Consider the following 19322-nt stretch of genomic DNA (forward strand, 5'->3'; position numbering starts at 1 on the left):
GCACACACATGTGTACATGCGCGTGCGCACACGCATGCACACACACACACACACAGAGTTAGAGACACACACTCAATACCCTAACAGAAAAGCAAGCACATTTTATTTAATAAAAAAGCACAAACAACACTAAAGATGAGCGTGACACCAGAAAAAAGCCTTTAAAACAAATAAAATGGATACCAACAAATACAGCATTATTATTAATTTATGTTTCTAAAACCAGTGGAGAGGAGTGACAGTTCTCAGACATTGAGAGGAATGACACATGGAAACATTACCTGTGTCAGACGTCTTTAATTATTTCAAGCAACAATACATAAAGCTTTTTTTTCTTATTTACCTAGCAAGTAAATGAAGTGAGGCATGTCTGATGAAACGAAGAATAAATGAATAAAAATATAAGTGAATCGATATAACCTTTTTGAGGGAAATTGCAACGTATTTCAGCATCTCATGTATATTGAACTACAACTAAATATAAAATACATTTAATTAAGTATATTATATAGTATCTCTAAGTGTAAAATATATTTAACTACACTGTATATTTAAAATATACCTAAATGTGCCTTTAAAAATACTGAACTTTGATCCACTAATTCTCCTAGGTATCTTTTTTTTGGTTTCATTTAAAAATTCTAAATTTATTTTTGAGACCTTTATTTGTGGCCACTCCATCTGTATTTTCCTCACCCCTCCTTCTCTCCCTCCTAATTGTTATTGTTACATCTATGTGTACATACAGCCAACCAAGTCCACTTGGCTTTGCCCACGTGTACACGTGTCCAGGGCTGAGCACTTGGGATTGTTCAACTGTAATGTTCTCATCCCTGGTGGAAAATGTTTTTCCATTTATCCGCAGTCATTGCCCGCCGGCAGCTCTTCATGCAGGGATGGCTCTGGTAGAATCTCCTCTGTCCACATTCTCCAGAATCTCGCCTGCCCACACCATCCCTAAGCCCCAAATTGAGCATTTGTCTTAAACCCATATACAATAAACTTAAAGAAAAGCTTGCTCCATAATCTTCCATTATCCCTGATATTACTTAGGAGTTAGTGTTAAATGCAGCCAAGTTATCTGCTGCTGAAAGTCTGTGAAGTACGTAGACTCCTACAACGCCGATGTTCACTTGACTTTAAAACAATTACTTCTTTCACTCCTTCACCTTTGCTTGCTTTTCTTGGGTAGATTTGTGGGTCTCTTTGTCCTAATATCTAGAATTTAAATAGTTGCTATTAAAACTCCAAAATCAATCAGCCTCTCGCTGTGCTGTCATTAAACGTTAACTGCCTTCCCATTAATCCATTAATTTGTGAAGATTAATTGGGAAAGCTCTTTAAAGTAAGGCTGTAAGTTGGAGCACATAAGCCAGTGTTTGCCTCCCCATGAAAGCTTACCCCATTAACACCAGGAGCATTAGCAACCACGAATGCAGCTTGCCCATGTTTCCGTGGGAGAGAATGCATAGGGACTTATAGATTGCTGCCGACATGATTGCTTGGGAAGCATGTCTGTCTTTAGCTTAGCTTGTGCAAACATACTGATAAATATTTACTTGTTTTAAATTGCAGCAACATGCTATTTTTTTTTTTTATTTAAGCCACTGACTGACAGTTAGAAGCTCATGTTTTATCCCGTTTAATATATCTAAAACCACCATCCTCAAGTGAATGTTAATTTTCACGTCAAAGTCAAATCAACACCCAGAGAAGCTCAGGAAGTTGTTGACTACCCTTGCTCGAGTTAAGTTTTGCTGAGATGTTATTTTAGGTAAGGAAGAGAGGATGAGATTAGTCAGTGCAGTGCCTGGGTTGCTACCTGCAGAACAAAGAATTAGATCTTATTTAATCTCACTGCACCTTCAGTTTTCCCCAACCTATTTATTTTTAGTTGTTTGTATTCCTCTGTCTGTCTGTCTGTCTGTCTGTCTGCCTGCCTGCCTGCCTGTCTGTCTGTCTGCCTGCCTGCCTGCCTGCCTGCGTGTCTGCCTGTCTGTCTTAGTCTGTCTGTCTGTCTGTCTGTCTGTCTCTCTCTCTCTCTCTGTGTGCACAAGTGCACACACATGTGCATGCATGTGCAAATGAACACTAGTTTCCCTCTAAGGGCAGAGGTATTGGATTCTCTGGAGTTGGAGTTATAGGTGGTTGTGAGTCACCCAACATAGGTGCTGGGAACTGGACTAGGTTCCTCTGGAAAAGCAGTATTTGCTCTTAACCATGGTGTCATCTCTCCCTTCCGGTCATCTTTCTTTTACTCAAATCCAATAGTATTTTCACTGGACTTTAAAACTTACAGGTCCCTGCTCCCACCATCACTGCAAACTAGCTACCTCTGTGTACTCAGTCCGCATGGCTTCCTAGGGAGAAGGGTGGGGGTGTGATCTCATAGCTGTTTCTTCGGTCCTAAAACAGAGTCATGAAACAGCAGCATGAAATATCAAGAAAGACAGTTGTGAAAGCAACAAAACACCCCAATGAGTAGCAATTAATTTGCACCTCTATTTTAGTAGATATCAAACTAGCATGGTCCTGGCTGTGGGGCATACATAGGCAGTGGAAGTTTGAAGTCTCCCGGATGTGAGCCTCTGTAGTTCAAATGAAGCCCTGAAGGTGCCTACTCCAGATAAGACTACTTGGAGCTGGTTCATAATAGATAAGCATATATATACACACATACATATTCATAGTGTATATTTATATGTGTATACATATTTATAATGTATGTTCATATATGTGCATATTCATATTTTATGTTCATATATACACACATATTCAGACTGTATGTTCCTATATATATATATGACTATATATTCACACATATGTACAATCAGGAATTGATCACTTTTCAAGCATACTAAACACACCCAGTTCTTACATGCCTCCTCAAGGCCGACATTAGGTGGGTTTTCCTTACAGTGCCTCAGGAACGCCTAGGTGACTGCAGCTGGGAAGGTGAGAAGGCAAGAGGTTGAGAAGAGCTCACTGGGGTGGAAATAAATGCAGACCACCCCAATGAGCTCAGGCTGCTTATTCACAGTTTGCTGCAGCTGAAGAGTGAGCTTGGCAGAGACTCGATGGCAGGAAGAAGAGAGGGAAGCTGGGCCATGTTAGAAGTCAGAGACCTCCAGTGTACACTGATTCAAAGCCATGGGCAAGGGAAGTTGTAATCAGGCTAAGTAGAAGGAAGGCATCCTACATGATTGGTTAGGGACATACTTGGCTTGTCTCAAACCACTCTTTTGTTTGTTTGTTTATTTTTGTTTTTCCAGACAGTGTTTCCTCATGCATTCTTGGCTGTTCTAGACTCTCTTTGTAGACCAGGCTGGCAAATGCTAGGTTCAGGTTTCGTTTATTTAATTTTTATTTTTATTTTTATTTTTATTTTTTTGAGAGAGGGTTTCTCTGTGTAGTCCTAGCTGTCCTGGACTCACTTTGTAGATCAGGCTGGCCTCGAACTCACAGAGATCCACTTGCCTCTGCCTCCCTGAGTGATGGGATTACAGCCATGCAACGTTGTGCCTTAGGTTTCTAGCCACTTTTAAACTGGAAGCAGAGACAGATGCTAGGGAACCTGGTATCTGCCAAGTCCTGGCTATTTGCGATCACTCCCTGAAGGAGTTAATGTCAGCTTCTGAGTCTGGGTGCTGAACCTTCTGTTTTCTTGTGGGGGGCTGGCCATTGCCCCTCCTCTATCCAGTTTTTCACTGGGCAGACACAGAGCCACACCTGGCACAGATGCAGGCCATGATGTGTCAGGCCACACCAGGGGACTAGACTCTGTCGGAACTCATGAAGCTAAGGACTAGGCTTTGCACAGAGTACTTCTTCCTAGTGTACATCAACATAATTGCATACTTTGTCTTTTAAATTAGTTCATGGCTTCCAGTTTCAAGTAGATGAGCTTTCAATACTATAGATCAGAATAAACATTTTTTCAAGGCTATGGATTTCTTGAGGCAGAGGCCATTCCTTAATCCTAAAAGTGTCAATGGAATGTTTGGTCCAGGTCTGTGAAATTCATCCCCTCAAAGGAATGAAGAGCCGGTGTTCTCAAAGCTCCCTATAAAATGAGTCATCTCTAGTATTAAGGGACCTTTTTAAGATAATCATCTTCCTGCTTCCTGACCCCCCTCCCATGCCAGTCTCCAATGCCTATTCTTGTGGGCTGTAAGAATTCTTATGAGCAAGGATGCAAATGATTTTGGAAGGCTTTTGGAGTACCAGGGAAGGTGGCAGCAGCTAAGCTGCATGTTCTTGCAAATCAGTCCTGACTTTCTGTAATGCATATTTTAGATGACCAATTCTCTTTTCAACCACGTGTTGGTCCAGAACAGGAGTACGATGCTGTAAAGCCTAGATCCATTCATTTTCAACATGTCCTTAGGTGATTTCTTTAACTAGTGTGCCCACCTTATTTTCTCTCAATTGCCCCAGTAGCTAATAGTTTATGGTAGGGTATTTTTCAGGACAAAATTGCCTCGGTATCTAATAGGGCAGTATAGGGTATTCGTCAGGACCAAACAAGGTAAGAGATGTAAGAAGATGAGAACGTAAGCACCCATAATGTACACTTATTATCTTGGAACAGGTAATATTGCAAACAGCTTAAGAAAATTGAATTACTTTTATTAAAAACTGAACAGCTTTTACTTACTTATGAGAATTATGCATTAAAACCTTTTGCAAAATAAAAGGAAATTACTTTCTATCGAGCTGTGTTAAAACACTTTCAGTACAGCTCACACCTTCGCTTGTGAGAGACTATTGAATGTTCGCATACACACAGCTCGCAAGAGATGTAATTTATCATTGTCTTTTTAATGACAAAGGTAAGTTTTTCTCCCATGGAAAGAACAAATGCTGACTTTTCCGAACTATTGATCTGAAAGCTGTAGTCTCTCTCTCTCTCTCTCTCTCTCTCTCTCTCTCTCTCTCTCTCTCTCTCTCTCTCTCTCTCTCTCTCTCTCTCTCTCTCTCTCTCTCTCTCTCTCTCTCTCTCCCCTTCCACGTACACCCATACATATAACACACTATGTATATGAATGTGTCTCACCATAACTTAGAAAAATTTCTTTCCCATTATAGATATTCTAACAGAATTCATTAAATATCTAAATGTAATCAATCTATAGATTTATTTTTTTTTAACAGAAGACTAAACCCCACGGTTTTATTACTTCCAGCTGAATCAAGGTAGAAGTAGAAGTCCTCATATGACTTTTAAAAATACCAACTAATGTGTTATAATTCCGGAAAAGCAGACTAACGAGAGTTTCTTTTTTTTAATAGAAACATCCAATGATATCCCAGCATGCTCTGCTTCCACTTTGAAATCTGTAAACTTCCCTAAAATGTTTGGTGACTCTATTCTTACATTCCACTAGTCAATGCACCAACCATTGCTCCCCCCCCGCGGCTTGTGATTTTCACTTACTTATTATGACTAACAGTATTACTGGTGGTGAGGCCACCAGGGTGCTATGATGATCTCATGTACTACTTAATTACAAAGCATACTTTTGTGTTAAGCTACAGTGACCCTTCATGAACTTTAATGCACAGGTAACTGATGCATCCTCAACGATCTTTACTCAAATGTTAAAAAAAAAAAAAAAAAAAAAAAAACCTCTGAAAATTAGAGTTTCTCCACACTGAAATATGAGAGGAAGCTGGAGAGTCCTAGCTGAAAGACTGATGCAGCAGAAGGCTGGGTTTTGAGTCTGGGATGCCGTTTTTCCAGTCTCAGCACCATTGGGATCTTGGAAGAAAGACATGCTGCAGAAAGAATGATGTCCTGTGTATTGCAGCGCGTAGAGGAGCATCTCTGTCCTGGATCTACTGGTCGCCAGGAGTAACCAGCCTCAAACAGCCATTGCTTGGTGTGTCACCAGGTTTTGCCAAGTGTCACCTAGGGCTGCAGTCCACCCTGGTTGAAAATCTTTGAGCTGAAACACTGTCCCTCAGTGCTACCAGTGCAGAACTCTTTCTTTGGCTAATACAACCTGAGAAGCCAATTGTCTGGAATTAAACTCACAGGAGGCTGATGTGTAATCTACAAATCATTCTGTTCACATCCATAAGGAAATGCCCCGTTTAGTCACTTCAGACTTCTTACTGCTGCCCCGGTCGTCTTCTCTTTCTGTTAAAACTATTGAAGATCAAATGGGTAATAAAGAGAGAGTGTGGGAAACCCTGAGCTTGAGAGAATAACTTCCTGGGACATGTTGCATTCATGCTGCCATAGTGTTCTGCAGCATTCAGACAATGAAGCCTGAAGAAACGGTCCTTATAATCATGGCGTTTCTTATATACTTGATTTCTTGCCCCAACTTGATTTGTAACTATCCCCATTCTACTATAGCAAAATAAGACCCCAAGCCAAGCTTTTGTACCCCAAAGACTTTATTGATGAATTATTAATATTAATATCTCAATGAGGAAGAATAAAGGCCAGTCACTATGTGTGAAATGATCTAAGTTCTCAGGAAGTATGCACTATGTTATTTTTAGGTCAAGAGGAATAGGTAAAATGCACAATTGCTAGGAAAACACACAGCAGTGTAGTGAAAGATGTGTAGGTAGGCTTGCGGTAAAGAACGGTGTCATGTCTCCCGAAGGTCAACTAGAATGTGACCCAACCTCAGAGCCACCTCCCATGATCCACCTCTCATGTTGCCTGTCCTTCTCCCAACAAACAGGAAAGAGTCCCCCTTCTCTTACCTCAATACCATTCTTTTAAAACTAAAAGTGGAGCAATATGGATTCTCAATTTACAGTTGACAAAAACAAATGGACAATAAATATATACCTTCCAGATGGGAGAGGCACGTTTTACATCCATAGAATCGATTCCGATCTGCATAATTGATTTGAGGAGCAGTTAAACAGTCTTTTGCATAACACACCTGCATACTGATAATGACCTAAAAAGCATGGCAGTTTTAGTGAACGCACACACACTCATACACACACACACACATACAATGTGTGTCCACTGTTGTCATGTACACATAACTTATTTCTGTGCATACACACACACACACAGACACACACACAAACAGGCACACACACAAACAAACACACACACAAACACACACACACACACACACGCGCACACACACACATGCACACACACCCTCAGCTCCCACTAAGTTTTAGTATACTAAAGCATTCTGGTTATTGCTTGTCTAATTGGGTACCATCACCTCCACACCCCCAACACTCTATGAGTTGTAAGCCTTTTAATGTCTACACCCCTTAATACGTGACTTAACAACTAGATCATGTCTGGTGTTAGTACTTAAACTAATCAATGGACATGCAAAAACCTGTCTTCATTAAGAGTCAGCTAGAGAATTTAAGGTACAAAAGAAGAAAAAGTGAGCTTCACGTGAATGAGGCAATCCTCAGAAACAAAGTGCGGGGCTGGCAATGTAGCTCAGTTGGCAGAACACTTGCCTTGCATGCATGATGCCATGGTTTTGATTGCTAACACCGAGAAGAACAGAGCAAACAAACCTCAAAAGAACATGAGAAACACACGGCAACAATGGGCAAGTCCTTGTGAAAGTCATTCAAGATGGAGCTATGTCCAGGCAGAAAGAACTCTGTTACTTTTTAGGTTGAATCTAGATAGTTTATGAATTGATTTAAGCTAAATGACTGCCAAAGAAAACATTTGAGAGAATGACCCTGTGTGATTTTAAATTACCAATATATGCAAAAATACTGAATATGAATTTTTTTTCTGATTAAACCAAAGGTGAAAATAACTTTATAACTCAAAAAAGTAAAGTGCTTTGATGCTTTTGTAGAGTAAATTAAAAATGTATGGCTCCCAAAGCAAACATTATTCTTGTGTTGTTCTTTGTCCTTTGTTTTTTTGATATTAAAAGCAATATATGTGGGGCTAGGGAGATAGATGGCTCTGCAACATTCTTGCTGAGCAAGTTTGAAGATCTGAGTTCGATTCCTCCAGAACCCACATATAAAAGCTGGGTGTGCTGGCAAGCACTTGTAATCCCAGCACCGCAAGGGTCCATAGAAGCAAGTTGAATGCTGGGGCTTGCTGCCTACTGAGCCTAGCCTTGCCAGTAACCAACCCCCATCCCCCCTGCCCCAGGCCAGTGAGAGCCTGGAGACAGAATGACACCTGAGGTTGTCCTCTGGCCTCCATGTGCATGCATACACCCATACATATGTTTCCCTTCCCATCATTATGCACACACAGAGAGCAATCTATGTGACACACAGTCAAGATAGATAAATGGAGACTTGTCTCTACTTTAGCAGTGCCAAAGGTCTACACTGGCTTATGCATATATTCCTATGCTTGTGTATTTATAAAGTTTTAGAGCAAAGTGGAATCTTTTGAAGGTGTCATCAACACCCAGACTTTGACCTTTGGCAATTTTGTCTGGGGTGCTTTCTTCTCATCTTCAATCTACCCCACAGGTTTAAACAATCCTGCAATTTGACAGCTTCACTCACTTTCTTAAAGTAATTGGAATGAAATATTGTGTATACTTTGCATTCTAAAAATTCCCTTAGCTCACTGATATACTATGCTGTTATGACTCAAAATTTCCACTAAAAAAATACTATTTCTATGAGCTTACCGTCTCGTCTTGCTGTAGCCCCGTTTTCATTACTGTATATTATTTTACTGTGAACCACTCTGTCACTTGGTAGTCCTTTGGAAACTATGTGTGGGTTGGGAAGGGTCCTTTGCTGTTCTGAGTGTTGTATGTGTCTCTGGGTACAGGCATGCTCGCATCTGCAACTTAGTAGCACCCAGCTTTGCTCTTTTGATGAGAAATGAAAACTACTAGCATTTGTATGTCACTCTTGTAATATTCAAAAGGCTTCTCAGGACTGTTTTTCCTCCTAGATAAGCCATTCACAGAAGAAATTGCTTCTTAGTGGAACTAGTGGGGTCTGGGGCATGCTGAAGTTTAAATGTAGACACGCATGGCTGATTAATTTTATAAGCAGTTGCTTCTGTTGTTTCCCCAAAAGTCGTATGTCAGGATTTGTCATGACCCACATGGCCCTGATCCTTTGGCCGTTTTGGACACCTTACAGTTTGTCCTGTCAGTCCTTATAAAGTAGTATCTGTGCTCACAAAGCAGTTCTGATGTTTATAGTAAGTTTGAGTATCAGTTTTCATGGCTTCTGTGCTACGAGGTCTCCGGCCAAGCCTTGAACCACTTTTCTAGTATGTTCTCTAAGTAAATGGAAGGTGTTTTATTTTTCTTCATTTAAAATGGTTTTTATATTCAGGCTACTGATTGTACCCTAGTTTATGTTTTTTTTTATGTCATTCCTTCATGTGTATCATCCTTCACGCATGCGTGCATGCACACACACACACTTCATTCTTACATATTTATTTCATATGTTCTACAAAATTCCAAACATTTTAGCAAGCTTTTATGTGGTTATAGAAGCACCCCTGCCTTGATTGTTTCTTGTATATGAACTTTATACATTTTGTGATTTTTTTCCCCCTCAACTTTGTAATATCTTTTAGAAGCCATAACTCTTGGTGTTCTGTAGAACTTGAGAAAGAACGCAGAGCCTTGCACATGCTAGGCAAGTACCTTACCGCTGCGTTACAAGCCCACCTCACTTCCTGCTTCGAGAGATGATTTGAGGTAGGGTCTTACTAACTTGACTAGATTTTCTTGAGTTCACTTCCTAGCTCAGCTGACCTTTGACCTTGAGATCTTTATGCAGCAGCCTCCTGAGTCCCCAGGGAGACAGGTGTATACCACTAATCCCAGGAATGTCTTTCATTTTACCCTAGTTAAATTTATACATCTTTCTGCTCGTGATAGAAAATTTTCTCTTTAAAACAAACCTTTTGATCTTAACGTATTTCATTTTATAATTCCTATCATGTCTTCTTTCTCTCTTTCTACAATCTCCTATCCACCAGTTGTTTTTCTATTTTTATTGAGCTTGCCGAACTTTCAGTGGCATACCGCATACACGATAGGCATATTTCTAGAGAATCTAGGCCTATTTGTTTAGTTATTTTGAGACAGCGTTTCCTGCAGCTCGGGCTGATTTTGAACTCACTGTATAGCCGAGGGTGACCTTGAACTCCTGATCGTCCTGCATCTTCCTGCTGAGTGCTAGGATTACAGGCACGTGCCATCACGCATGGCTTAGATCCTAGTTTTGATGTTGTGTTTATCTGTTGTGTCTATTGATTTGGAGCGAACTGTCAGCTCTGTGCTCACTGGAATGTGGCCTTTTCCCTCCTGGCAGATGACTGTGATGAGCCCCTGGTGTCCGCCTTGCCTCCGGCATCCTTCAGCAGCTCTTCAGAGCTCTCCGGCAGTCACGGTCCTGGATTCGCAAGGCTGAATCGAAGACATGGTACGTCTGCTCTCCCTCACCCCTTTGGCTCATGATAAGTCTTGCTAAATTTTCATTTTCTTAATAAAATCATTGCACGTGATATTCTGTGAGAAGAAATAAATGTCTAAATAGGCCAGTTGTAATAGCACAGCTGTTTATGACACCTGACTTCTGTTCTGGAAAGGCAAAGAAACACACTCTATCTGAAAACTCTATACCATAGTTTTAGCATCCAAAGAATTTCATTTCTTCAATCTGCTAAGGTTTTTATGTATCTGATGAGGAAAAAAAAAAAAAAAAAACCTTCTGTGATGTTTTGCAATCACTACGAATACAGAAACGATGGGAACTTAATTGACTTCCTATTTCAAGTTAAAGAAGTCTGCAAGAAGTAATTTTAAAGTGCACTATATATTTAAAAATAGTAATCCCTCTGTTTGTTTAATTCTCGATGTGGTTGACACGGTTCTCTCTGCTGTTGAGGATCAAGAGCTTCATGAAACTTTTCTGCCCCTTGAGGAATACTCAATTCTAGCTGTTTATTATCTGGTAGGGCAGGGTGGGCTCGATGGCTTGCATAAGATTCAAGGGAAGGGAAGGTAGTTAAAGACTTTCACTTTCAGGAGAGATGAGAGAGCAACATGCCAAACAACCATGTGCTAAACAACAGTGTCCGCTGCGGTTACAGTCTTTAACATATTGAAGGACACACTGACAAATGGGAAGCCATTTTAAAATGTAGACATTCCCAAGGACCCATGCTTTCAAAACCATACTCTGCTCATGTGTTCTTCTCTTCCACCGTACTGTGAAATCTAATCCTTCTTCTTAGTGCTCCTGGTCCTTCTGCTTAAGGCTTGAGTTTGAGTATGTGGAACTTTGGACATAACTCTGTGTGTGTGTGTGTGTGTGTGTGTGTATGTGTGTGTGTGTGTATGTGTGTGTGTGTTTGAGAGAGAGAGGGGCAGGGGTTGGACGGTCAATAGGTCTGGTACACATACATCACTCAGTTTGAATGACTTTAGAGATGTTTGCATGGCCCTTTGTCATGGTGTTGAGCTTTTTGACACGGGTAAAGTTTCGTCTTGTGTTATGTGAGGTATACCCTTTGGTGTTTGTAAGAGTGAAGGTATCACTGGAGGGGAACACAAAGACCTTTGAGTCCAATGGGAGACACGGAGGCCCTTGAATCTGACCATGGTCCTCTGTTCCCTACAAGTACCTGATTTTGGTCATTGTCTCTACCTGTTGCGATTCCAGCTCTCTCACTGCGTCAGCATTGGATTTTCTTTGGCCCCTGAGAGACATTCTAGACCAGTGGTTCTCAACCTGTGGATCGAATAAGACCCTTTTGGGGGTTACATATCAGATATCTTTTTTTTCCCCCGAGACAGGTTTTCTCTGTGTAACTGCTCTAGCTGTTCTGGAACTCTCTCTGTAGACCAGGCTGGCCTCAAACTCACAGAGATCCTCCTGCCTCTGCCTTCCAAGTGCTGGGATTAAAGCATGTGCCACCACCACCTGGCTGCATATCAGATCCCTTACATATCAGATATTTACCTTTGATTCAAAACAATAAGAAAATTCCAGCTATGGAGTAGCAACAAAAATAATTTTCTGCTTGGGGTTCACAACTCATGAGGAATAATAAAGGGTCATAGCGTTAGGAAGATTGAGAGCTACCATTCCAGATCCTACACCAAATCTCTCTCAGCAGGGCTACCATTACTACAACACTTTGATTTAAAAGCAAGATCTCTACTTCGTGCTTTAAAAAATCGAGTTTAACATTTACTGCCCTTCCTTTAAATCTTCAAAGCATTCTCAGAATGGGGTCCACCAAAAAGAAACAACAAAATTTAATTTATCTATGAAGCTTTATTTCATTTTTTGAGGCCCAATAAATCACAGAATTATATTTTATTAATTGGATGCAATCATAGTTTTCATTAATTTATATACTCAACAGGAGTCTCCATCGGTAGGACTCATTTTCATTCTTAATTTGTTTCTATGGCTCTTGCTGAAACACAATATCAAACTTCATGAATCTCATTTGCATGTTAATGAAACCAAGAAACAAAACAGGATCATTTTAATTATCTCTTGCTGGTTGTCAACCCACTTGATTACATTTTTCTTTTTTTTATTTAGATTTGCTTTTTTTTCCCTATTAATTACATGAAGTGTTCATAAAGGAATGTCAGATTTTGAGTGATTTATTAAAGGCTATATATTACTCATTTTATTCAAATACTCCTTCTAGTATTTAGTTTAGGTTGGGAGAGGTGTTCAGCTAGGCTGCCAGGTCATGTATAAGTAGGCGAAACCAACAGTTTCTTTGACAGAAGGAGAAGTCTTGTCTGAGGAAAGAGAAAAAATGGTGAGGGAAGGTCAGGTGGGAGATGAGAAACAACCCATATGGTACCCAGCTGTGAGTGAGAAGTTTTCTGAGTGGGATCCAGATGGGAAAGCCTGGGTTGAACTGTCTTCTCCCAAAGAACACACAGCTTTCCTAACACTGACACCTGTGGGGGCAGATTTGCTTTATCTGGTCAAAGGGTTTTATGAGATGGGTCCGTTGGCAACCAGTAGCCTTGTGAATATAGCTAAAATAACAACCCACAAGTACAATGACTGCACATAGCAAAAGCAAAGAACTTAAACCTGGGGAAGTAAGCACATGTACAACTGTGCTGACCATGACTGATTCATGAGTGAGTCTATAAGGTCAGAGTATTTCCTCCTGGCAGAGAGGGATGTGTGTTTATTCCTGTCCCTTGTCAACTTTCTTACCGCGACTGAGTCCTTCTCCAAATAAGCAGCATTTTCTCATCCCTGTATGATTTGTTGTTAAAAAAAAAAAAAAAAAAAAAAAAAACAAACATCTTTATGTAGAGAAACTATTTGCATGGTGAATTGGCAGAGGTAACACCCACTCTCTGTATACTTGAAGGTGGATTATTCTAGCACCCATTGTAGGATTGTCTGGCCATGCTTTCTGCCCTGAATCATTCTGCTTATCTCCCTACAACTTACTAAGTTTAAGTAAAGATCCTTAAGTTCACTTTTCAAGCTGTTCAGGACACACACACTGGCTTAAAAAGGTAGGTCCTCTGAGATATTATCAAAATAGCCTGGGCTCCTTGTTGTTAAAGATTGCTACACAGAGTCCTTTGTAATTATTGTATTCTAAAATAGTAATATTAACGTATTTAATAGTCAATGCTATACTTAGATGACAGCTGGCAAATTAGAAGTGAGTTATGCGTGGAGTAGAATAATTTCAAGCCTAAGAGGAGGGGAGCCTCAGCGCAGACGAGGTGAGTCTGGAATGTACCTGAGGTCTGTGGCCAGAGACGAGGCCTATGAACTTGAGTAGCCTGAGCTTGCAGTTTTAGGGGCAGCTTTTAGAGTTTGATGCAGAACAAAAGACATTGTAGTATTTTCTTCTGTACCAACTTCTTCCCCATCACTCCAGAATCTGACATGCCAAGAAAGGCTTTGACATACGGAGCTGTAAGGATCTCACACCTTCAGAGCCATCCAGGGTCTGCCATGTGACATCCTGGTGGCTCCGCCTAATTTTCTACCCTGTCCTCTAATTGTCTCTACTATAGGCCCTTTTCTCTCCTCCTTTTCTTCTGCACTTCTTTCCTCTCTATCCTCTCCTCACCCCTCCCATTCCTTTTCCATGGAATCTAGATTTACAGCTCATAATGTCTTGATGCAAGCATGTAAACTCATAAATCCCTGGATGGTTGGGCCACAAGTTACCTCAGAGTCACGGCACACAGCTTCCCAGATATTCCAACTTCAGCTCAACGCCTTTTGTCTCTTTAACTTTCTCCTGAGGATAATAAAATTTTGGGTGAAGAGCAGCTATTATTAGACACTCTGAGATCGATTCACTCTCCTTGGGTTTAAATCACTGCTACCTCTTATTCACTTAAGGATGGGAAAGATATTTAGCCTCTGTCCTTTAATTTCCTATTGGGGGAATAGGGTTAACAGTGTCAAAGTATTAGTGGGATGGCGTTGGCCGTGTTGAAAATGATTGCAGTGCAGAAGTGTGGCCAAATGGATTTCAGAAACAGAGGCTGGAGCAACGTTAACCAGTTTCAAAGTGGAGATCATAAATTAGCCCCATTTTTAACAAATATACCAAGACCAAATATATACACAAATGCACACAAGATAATCTCAGGGGATGCAGATGTCCACCTAAGTCTTCTAGGAGTTACCAACTTGATCCCAATATGTTATAAAGCAGTGTCAGAGAACCTAGTTATATTTTGTATGTTCTTTATTGAGACTTTACTAAAGATAGAACATTTTTTTTTTCCCTGTGTGTCTTTTGTCAGAGCCAGCCAGATTGGGTGACATGATGGCTTACTTTAAAATAGTTTTGCCTTTTTTAAAAAAATAAACAATTGAAATTGGTTTATGAATTAAAAACAAAAACCTTACTTAGAGATTCACACTTTGATAATGGTTTGGAGAATGAAGTTTGAGATAAATTTTATGGTCTGTGGTGTGTGTCACTTCTGCTTACAGATCATATCTTATACACTGGCCTTGAGAAGGTGAAATAAAAGTGAAATAAAAATGAGTGAAGATTTACATCTTTTATATCTCGATATGCTCACATCCTTTATTCATTAAAGCAAAAAAGAAAAAATTGCTGCCAGTTCATTCATATATATATATATTTTTTTTTTTCTCGGCTCATTTGAATGCTGAGATGATTGTCTTGTGACCAGTTGGTTTCCTGTGTACTTTAAATGTTATTGTCTCTACTGGACCGTCATCTGTACGGACATGTTCGCCCCTCTTCTCAGCTCTTCCCATCTTGGCACCCCTTTTTTTCTTCTCCTCCAATGTCCTTGTCTGCCCCGAAGCACACATTCTCTGGCTCTAAATCAACCCCATAATTCCATCTGAGCAGATGTGTCAAGTCACCAATCGTAAGTAATTTATGGTGATACAAAGCTCTGGCTTGGGAATCCAGAACACTATACTACAGTAGTAAATCCTGGGTGGCCTTGGGGAACGACGTCAGCTCTCTCTTCCCCCCTTTCCTATAAATGTATGGAATTGGATTTGAGAGGCTCCAAATTCTAAAACACTGTGCGCTTTGTGTGATTGCGGTTATGTGTGTACATTTGTTTGTGCATGTGTGCACATGTGTGTACATGGGCATGGGTGTGTACCAGGTTAGAGGTCAGAGGTCAGTGTTGCATATCTTTCTCAATCTATCACTCTCTGGTTTATGCTTCTGAGATAATGTCTCCCCTGTGATGTGGAGTTAAGAGACTTGGCTAGACTGCCTGGTCAGTAGGCCCGGACATCCTCCAGCCTCTGTCTACCAGCTGTGGGATTAGGATGTGTATTGCTGCACTTAGATGTTTGCTTAAGTGCTGAGGATCCTGGCTCAAGTCTGCATGCTGGCCAGTAAGCACCTTAGGACCAGAGCCATTTCCCCAGCCCCAAGTGTACTTTTTATGTGCCTACGTATAGGCAAGGCATGTTTTGTCCTAATTCATTTAGTAGTAGGAATCTTTAAATCACAGATAAGAAGATAAAGGGGGAATTCCTTAAAACAGATTGTCCTGTGAAGTCCCTTCAATCTAGGAGATACAGGATGTTCCTGGCTTAGGAGGTGACTTGAGCTTTCATAAGATAAATAAATTCAAGGTATAAATATGATCCCTCTCAAACTGATGCAATGGCACAAATTTGTTCAAATAAAATAAATTCATAAAGCAGATAATTATCAGCAGTATATAACTTGCATCCTTTCAGCGCACATCTGAATTTTTATTTTTGCTTTGATTTTCTTCATTGTGTGTGTGCCTGTGTGTCTAGGTGTGGCTTAGTGTACATAATGCAGGTGACCAGAGAGACCAGAAGAAGGCATCACATCCCCTGGATCCAGAATTGCCACCAGCTGTGAGCTGCCTAATATGGGTGCTGGCAGCTGAACTCTGGCCCTCTGTACCAGCAGCAACACTCTTAACCACTCAGCTCTCTCTGTAGCCTACACACCTTTGTCAGCAGTTAGCAGGGACATTTCATGTGGGTGGGCCTGGGTTGAGTTCTCGCAGAAGCACAGCTAGAGCCGACAACTGAGGTGCAAGGGATGTGGCTGTGAGGAGAAAATGAAGAGTTCAGGGGCAAAGCTCGGGAAAGGTGAGTAAGGAGCCCATCCAGTTTGAGAGAGAAGACCTCCGCAGCCCCGGCTTCCTTGTTAGACTTTACTTAACCCTTTGTCCTACTCCAAAGCCAACGGTACCAACTCTAGCAGGGGTCTGGATTGGGGAATTATTAATATAGAAAAGTTAGGGCCCACTTAGGCTGCTAGAACAAAATAGCACAGATCAGATCAGAGAGTGTCATGTCACTCCTGGCTTCCTATTGGTTGCCTTCTCCAGGCCTTTTAAGGTACTCCCTGGATGCAAATACAGGGGGAGAGCACTACCGCTGGCTCCATCTTCTGCGAGTTGTGTGGGTCCTAACCATGTCATGGGTGTCCTACCCTTTTATTCTACTCTCACTGTAGTTACCTCCTGAAAACTTCATCTCCAACTGCTGTCACGTCAATGGTTAGAGCATTTTACAGGGACACAAGTACTTAGGTCGTGATACTTATCTGTATTTCTAGAAATTAGTGAACCAAACAGAGAGTGTAAACAGCTTGATGTATCTGAGAAAAACCCAGTGAACTCCACTTTATGGGCAGCAGGCCTGGAGAGAAAGGAAATGCTGTGTAGTGTCCCAGCCACGTTTCATACCAGATAATAAAGTATCGAATCCATGAAGGAGTGATTGGGGTATCTAAGTAGAATTGCAGATTGTAGTGGGATTATTGTTAAGGTAGCTCTCTGTCAGGTTATGTGGTATGCAGACCAGGAAAATATTGGTGAAATTACAGAGGACTGATGTGGAAAATTAAGACATTTGGCAAAATAGGCAAATAGGACTTACATGGTGTCTGCAGCAACTGGTGACACATACTCTTAGCTTGTATACCTGGGCTATCTACCTAAATTCATGTGGTGTTGTAAAGAATAATGTTTTAATAAATCTCAAAGGGTTGAAATCATGGAGAGTAAGTGCCCCGGCTACAGTGGAATTACCTGGAAATCATTAATTAAAAAATACTTAAAATCCAGAAAGGTGTGGAATTTAATTACTGCACGCCTCAAACAGCAGTCTCAATGGAGGTTAGCAATCTCTCCTGTTCAGTGATGCCCAAACACTGTAAGTCACACTTGTGAGGGGCCACTTGGATCAAAACTGATGTCCTTACCTGCAAATATTACAGAAGAAAGACGGCAAAACATGAAGAATTTATCCAAGTAGCTTTGTGAAGAAATTAGAAGAAAAAAAATATCTAACAGATTAAATCAAAAGTAATGATGATGATGATGATGATGGTGGTGGTGATGATGGTGGTGGTGGTGGTGGTGGTGGTGATGGTGGTGGTGATGGTGGTGGTGATGGTGGTGGTGGTGATGATGATGGTGGTGGTGATGATGGTGGTGGTGATGGTGGTGGTGGTGATGATGATGGTGGTGGTGATGATGGTGGTGGTGATGATGATGGTGGTGGTGATGGTGGTGGTGATGGTGGTGATGATGATGGTGATGATGGTGGTGATGATGATGGTGATGGTGGTGGTGATGATGGTGGTGGTGGTTGGAGAGACAGCTCAGTGGCAAAAGCACTTCCTGTTCTTCTAAAGAACCCTACTTTGGTTCCCAGCTCCCACAAAGGGCAGCTCCTGACCACCTGTAGCTCCTGCTCTGGGGGAATCCAGTGCCCTCTTCTGGTCACCTCATATATTCACACACAGACCAAAAATAAAATAAGATCGAGAAATTTGAAAATCATAGCCTTATAAAATTGCATTAAAAAAACTACTGACAAAGAAACCCTCTGTCTCTGGAAGAGAATAGATCCATAATTAAAATGTTCCAGCAAAGAGAACTCTAGGCTAACAAGTGTTCAAATGGGAATTCTTCCAAACACATTTAAGACAGATCTGACATGCTCTCTCAGAGAAAGGAGAAAAAAAAAAGTCAAAATCCTCCTAACTCATTCTGTGGGGCCGGTATAACCTTGATACCCAGCCCTGTCAAGGACAAACAAGAAAGGAAAATTAAAAGCCACTCTTGCTCATGAATATAAATGCAGAATATTCCAAACAAAATATTAGCATACATGTGTGAAGGGACTCAGGCTCGGCTTTGGAATGAGAATGCCCTCTGAAAGCTTGGTGGGTGGCAAAGCTGAAGAAGCAGTGGGAAAAAGTAGGGACTCCAGCCTGGCTCTGTGCAGCATGAGCATGCTTCCTCTGGGGAGAGGGGAGCATGGGTGGGAGCAGGGGAGTCTCACTCATTACTGTTAAAGACAGTTACAGTTAAAGATATGCTCTTGTGTATCAAATGCTCCACACATCTCCATCATCTCTGCTGCTTTGCACTCTCTAGCCAGCGTTGAAGTTGTCATGCCCAGCTTCTTACAGATATAGGAGGGACTTGCCCTAGGCTGGACCACTCAGGTGTAGCTTCTTGCCCGTGACACCCCTGATGGTGAGAGATGCTCTGTCCCTTGGAATCTACTGGCATGACAGATGATATTGGTCCTGTAGGCAGAATGTTGTCTGCCCACAAGAAGACTACCCATAAGCATTAGGGGATGCGAAGGAATGGAACACTGTCTTTCTTCTGTCTCCAGGATGGACAGTCATGGGATGCATTCCTTGAAGCTATTCAGAGCTGTGCGTAGGATTGAATAGTTTTGTCCCAGTCAAAAGCTCAGCTTTGTCTTGGCTTTCCTTACCCATTCCCTCTACCTTCTGAATTTTCTCCATGGATGGCTTAGTTCAAACTTGTGCCTTCAAGCCATGCCTCTTAGGCAATAAAATAGCACAGTGTAGGGGCTGC

At 41.2% G+C, this 19322-nt stretch overlaps 1 protein-coding gene across 1 annotated transcript in view; it reads left to right on the top strand.

Annotated features, from left to right (window-relative positions):
- Positions 1-19322, top strand: part of Cntnap4 (contactin associated protein family member 4) — a 288717-nt gene that overhangs the window by 34580 nt on the left and 234815 nt on the right. The window contains exon 2 of the mRNA XM_051168839.1: positions 10279-10389. Coding sequence (XP_051024796.1) covers positions 10279-10389 — 111 coding nt within the window. The remainder of the gene's footprint in view (positions 1-10278; positions 10390-19322) is intronic.

Source organism: Acomys russatus, chromosome 26 (assembly GCF_903995435.1).
Source record: "Acomys russatus chromosome 26, mAcoRus1.1, whole genome shotgun sequence".
NCBI classification, from domain to species: Eukaryota; Metazoa; Chordata; class Mammalia; order Rodentia; family Muridae; genus Acomys; species Acomys russatus.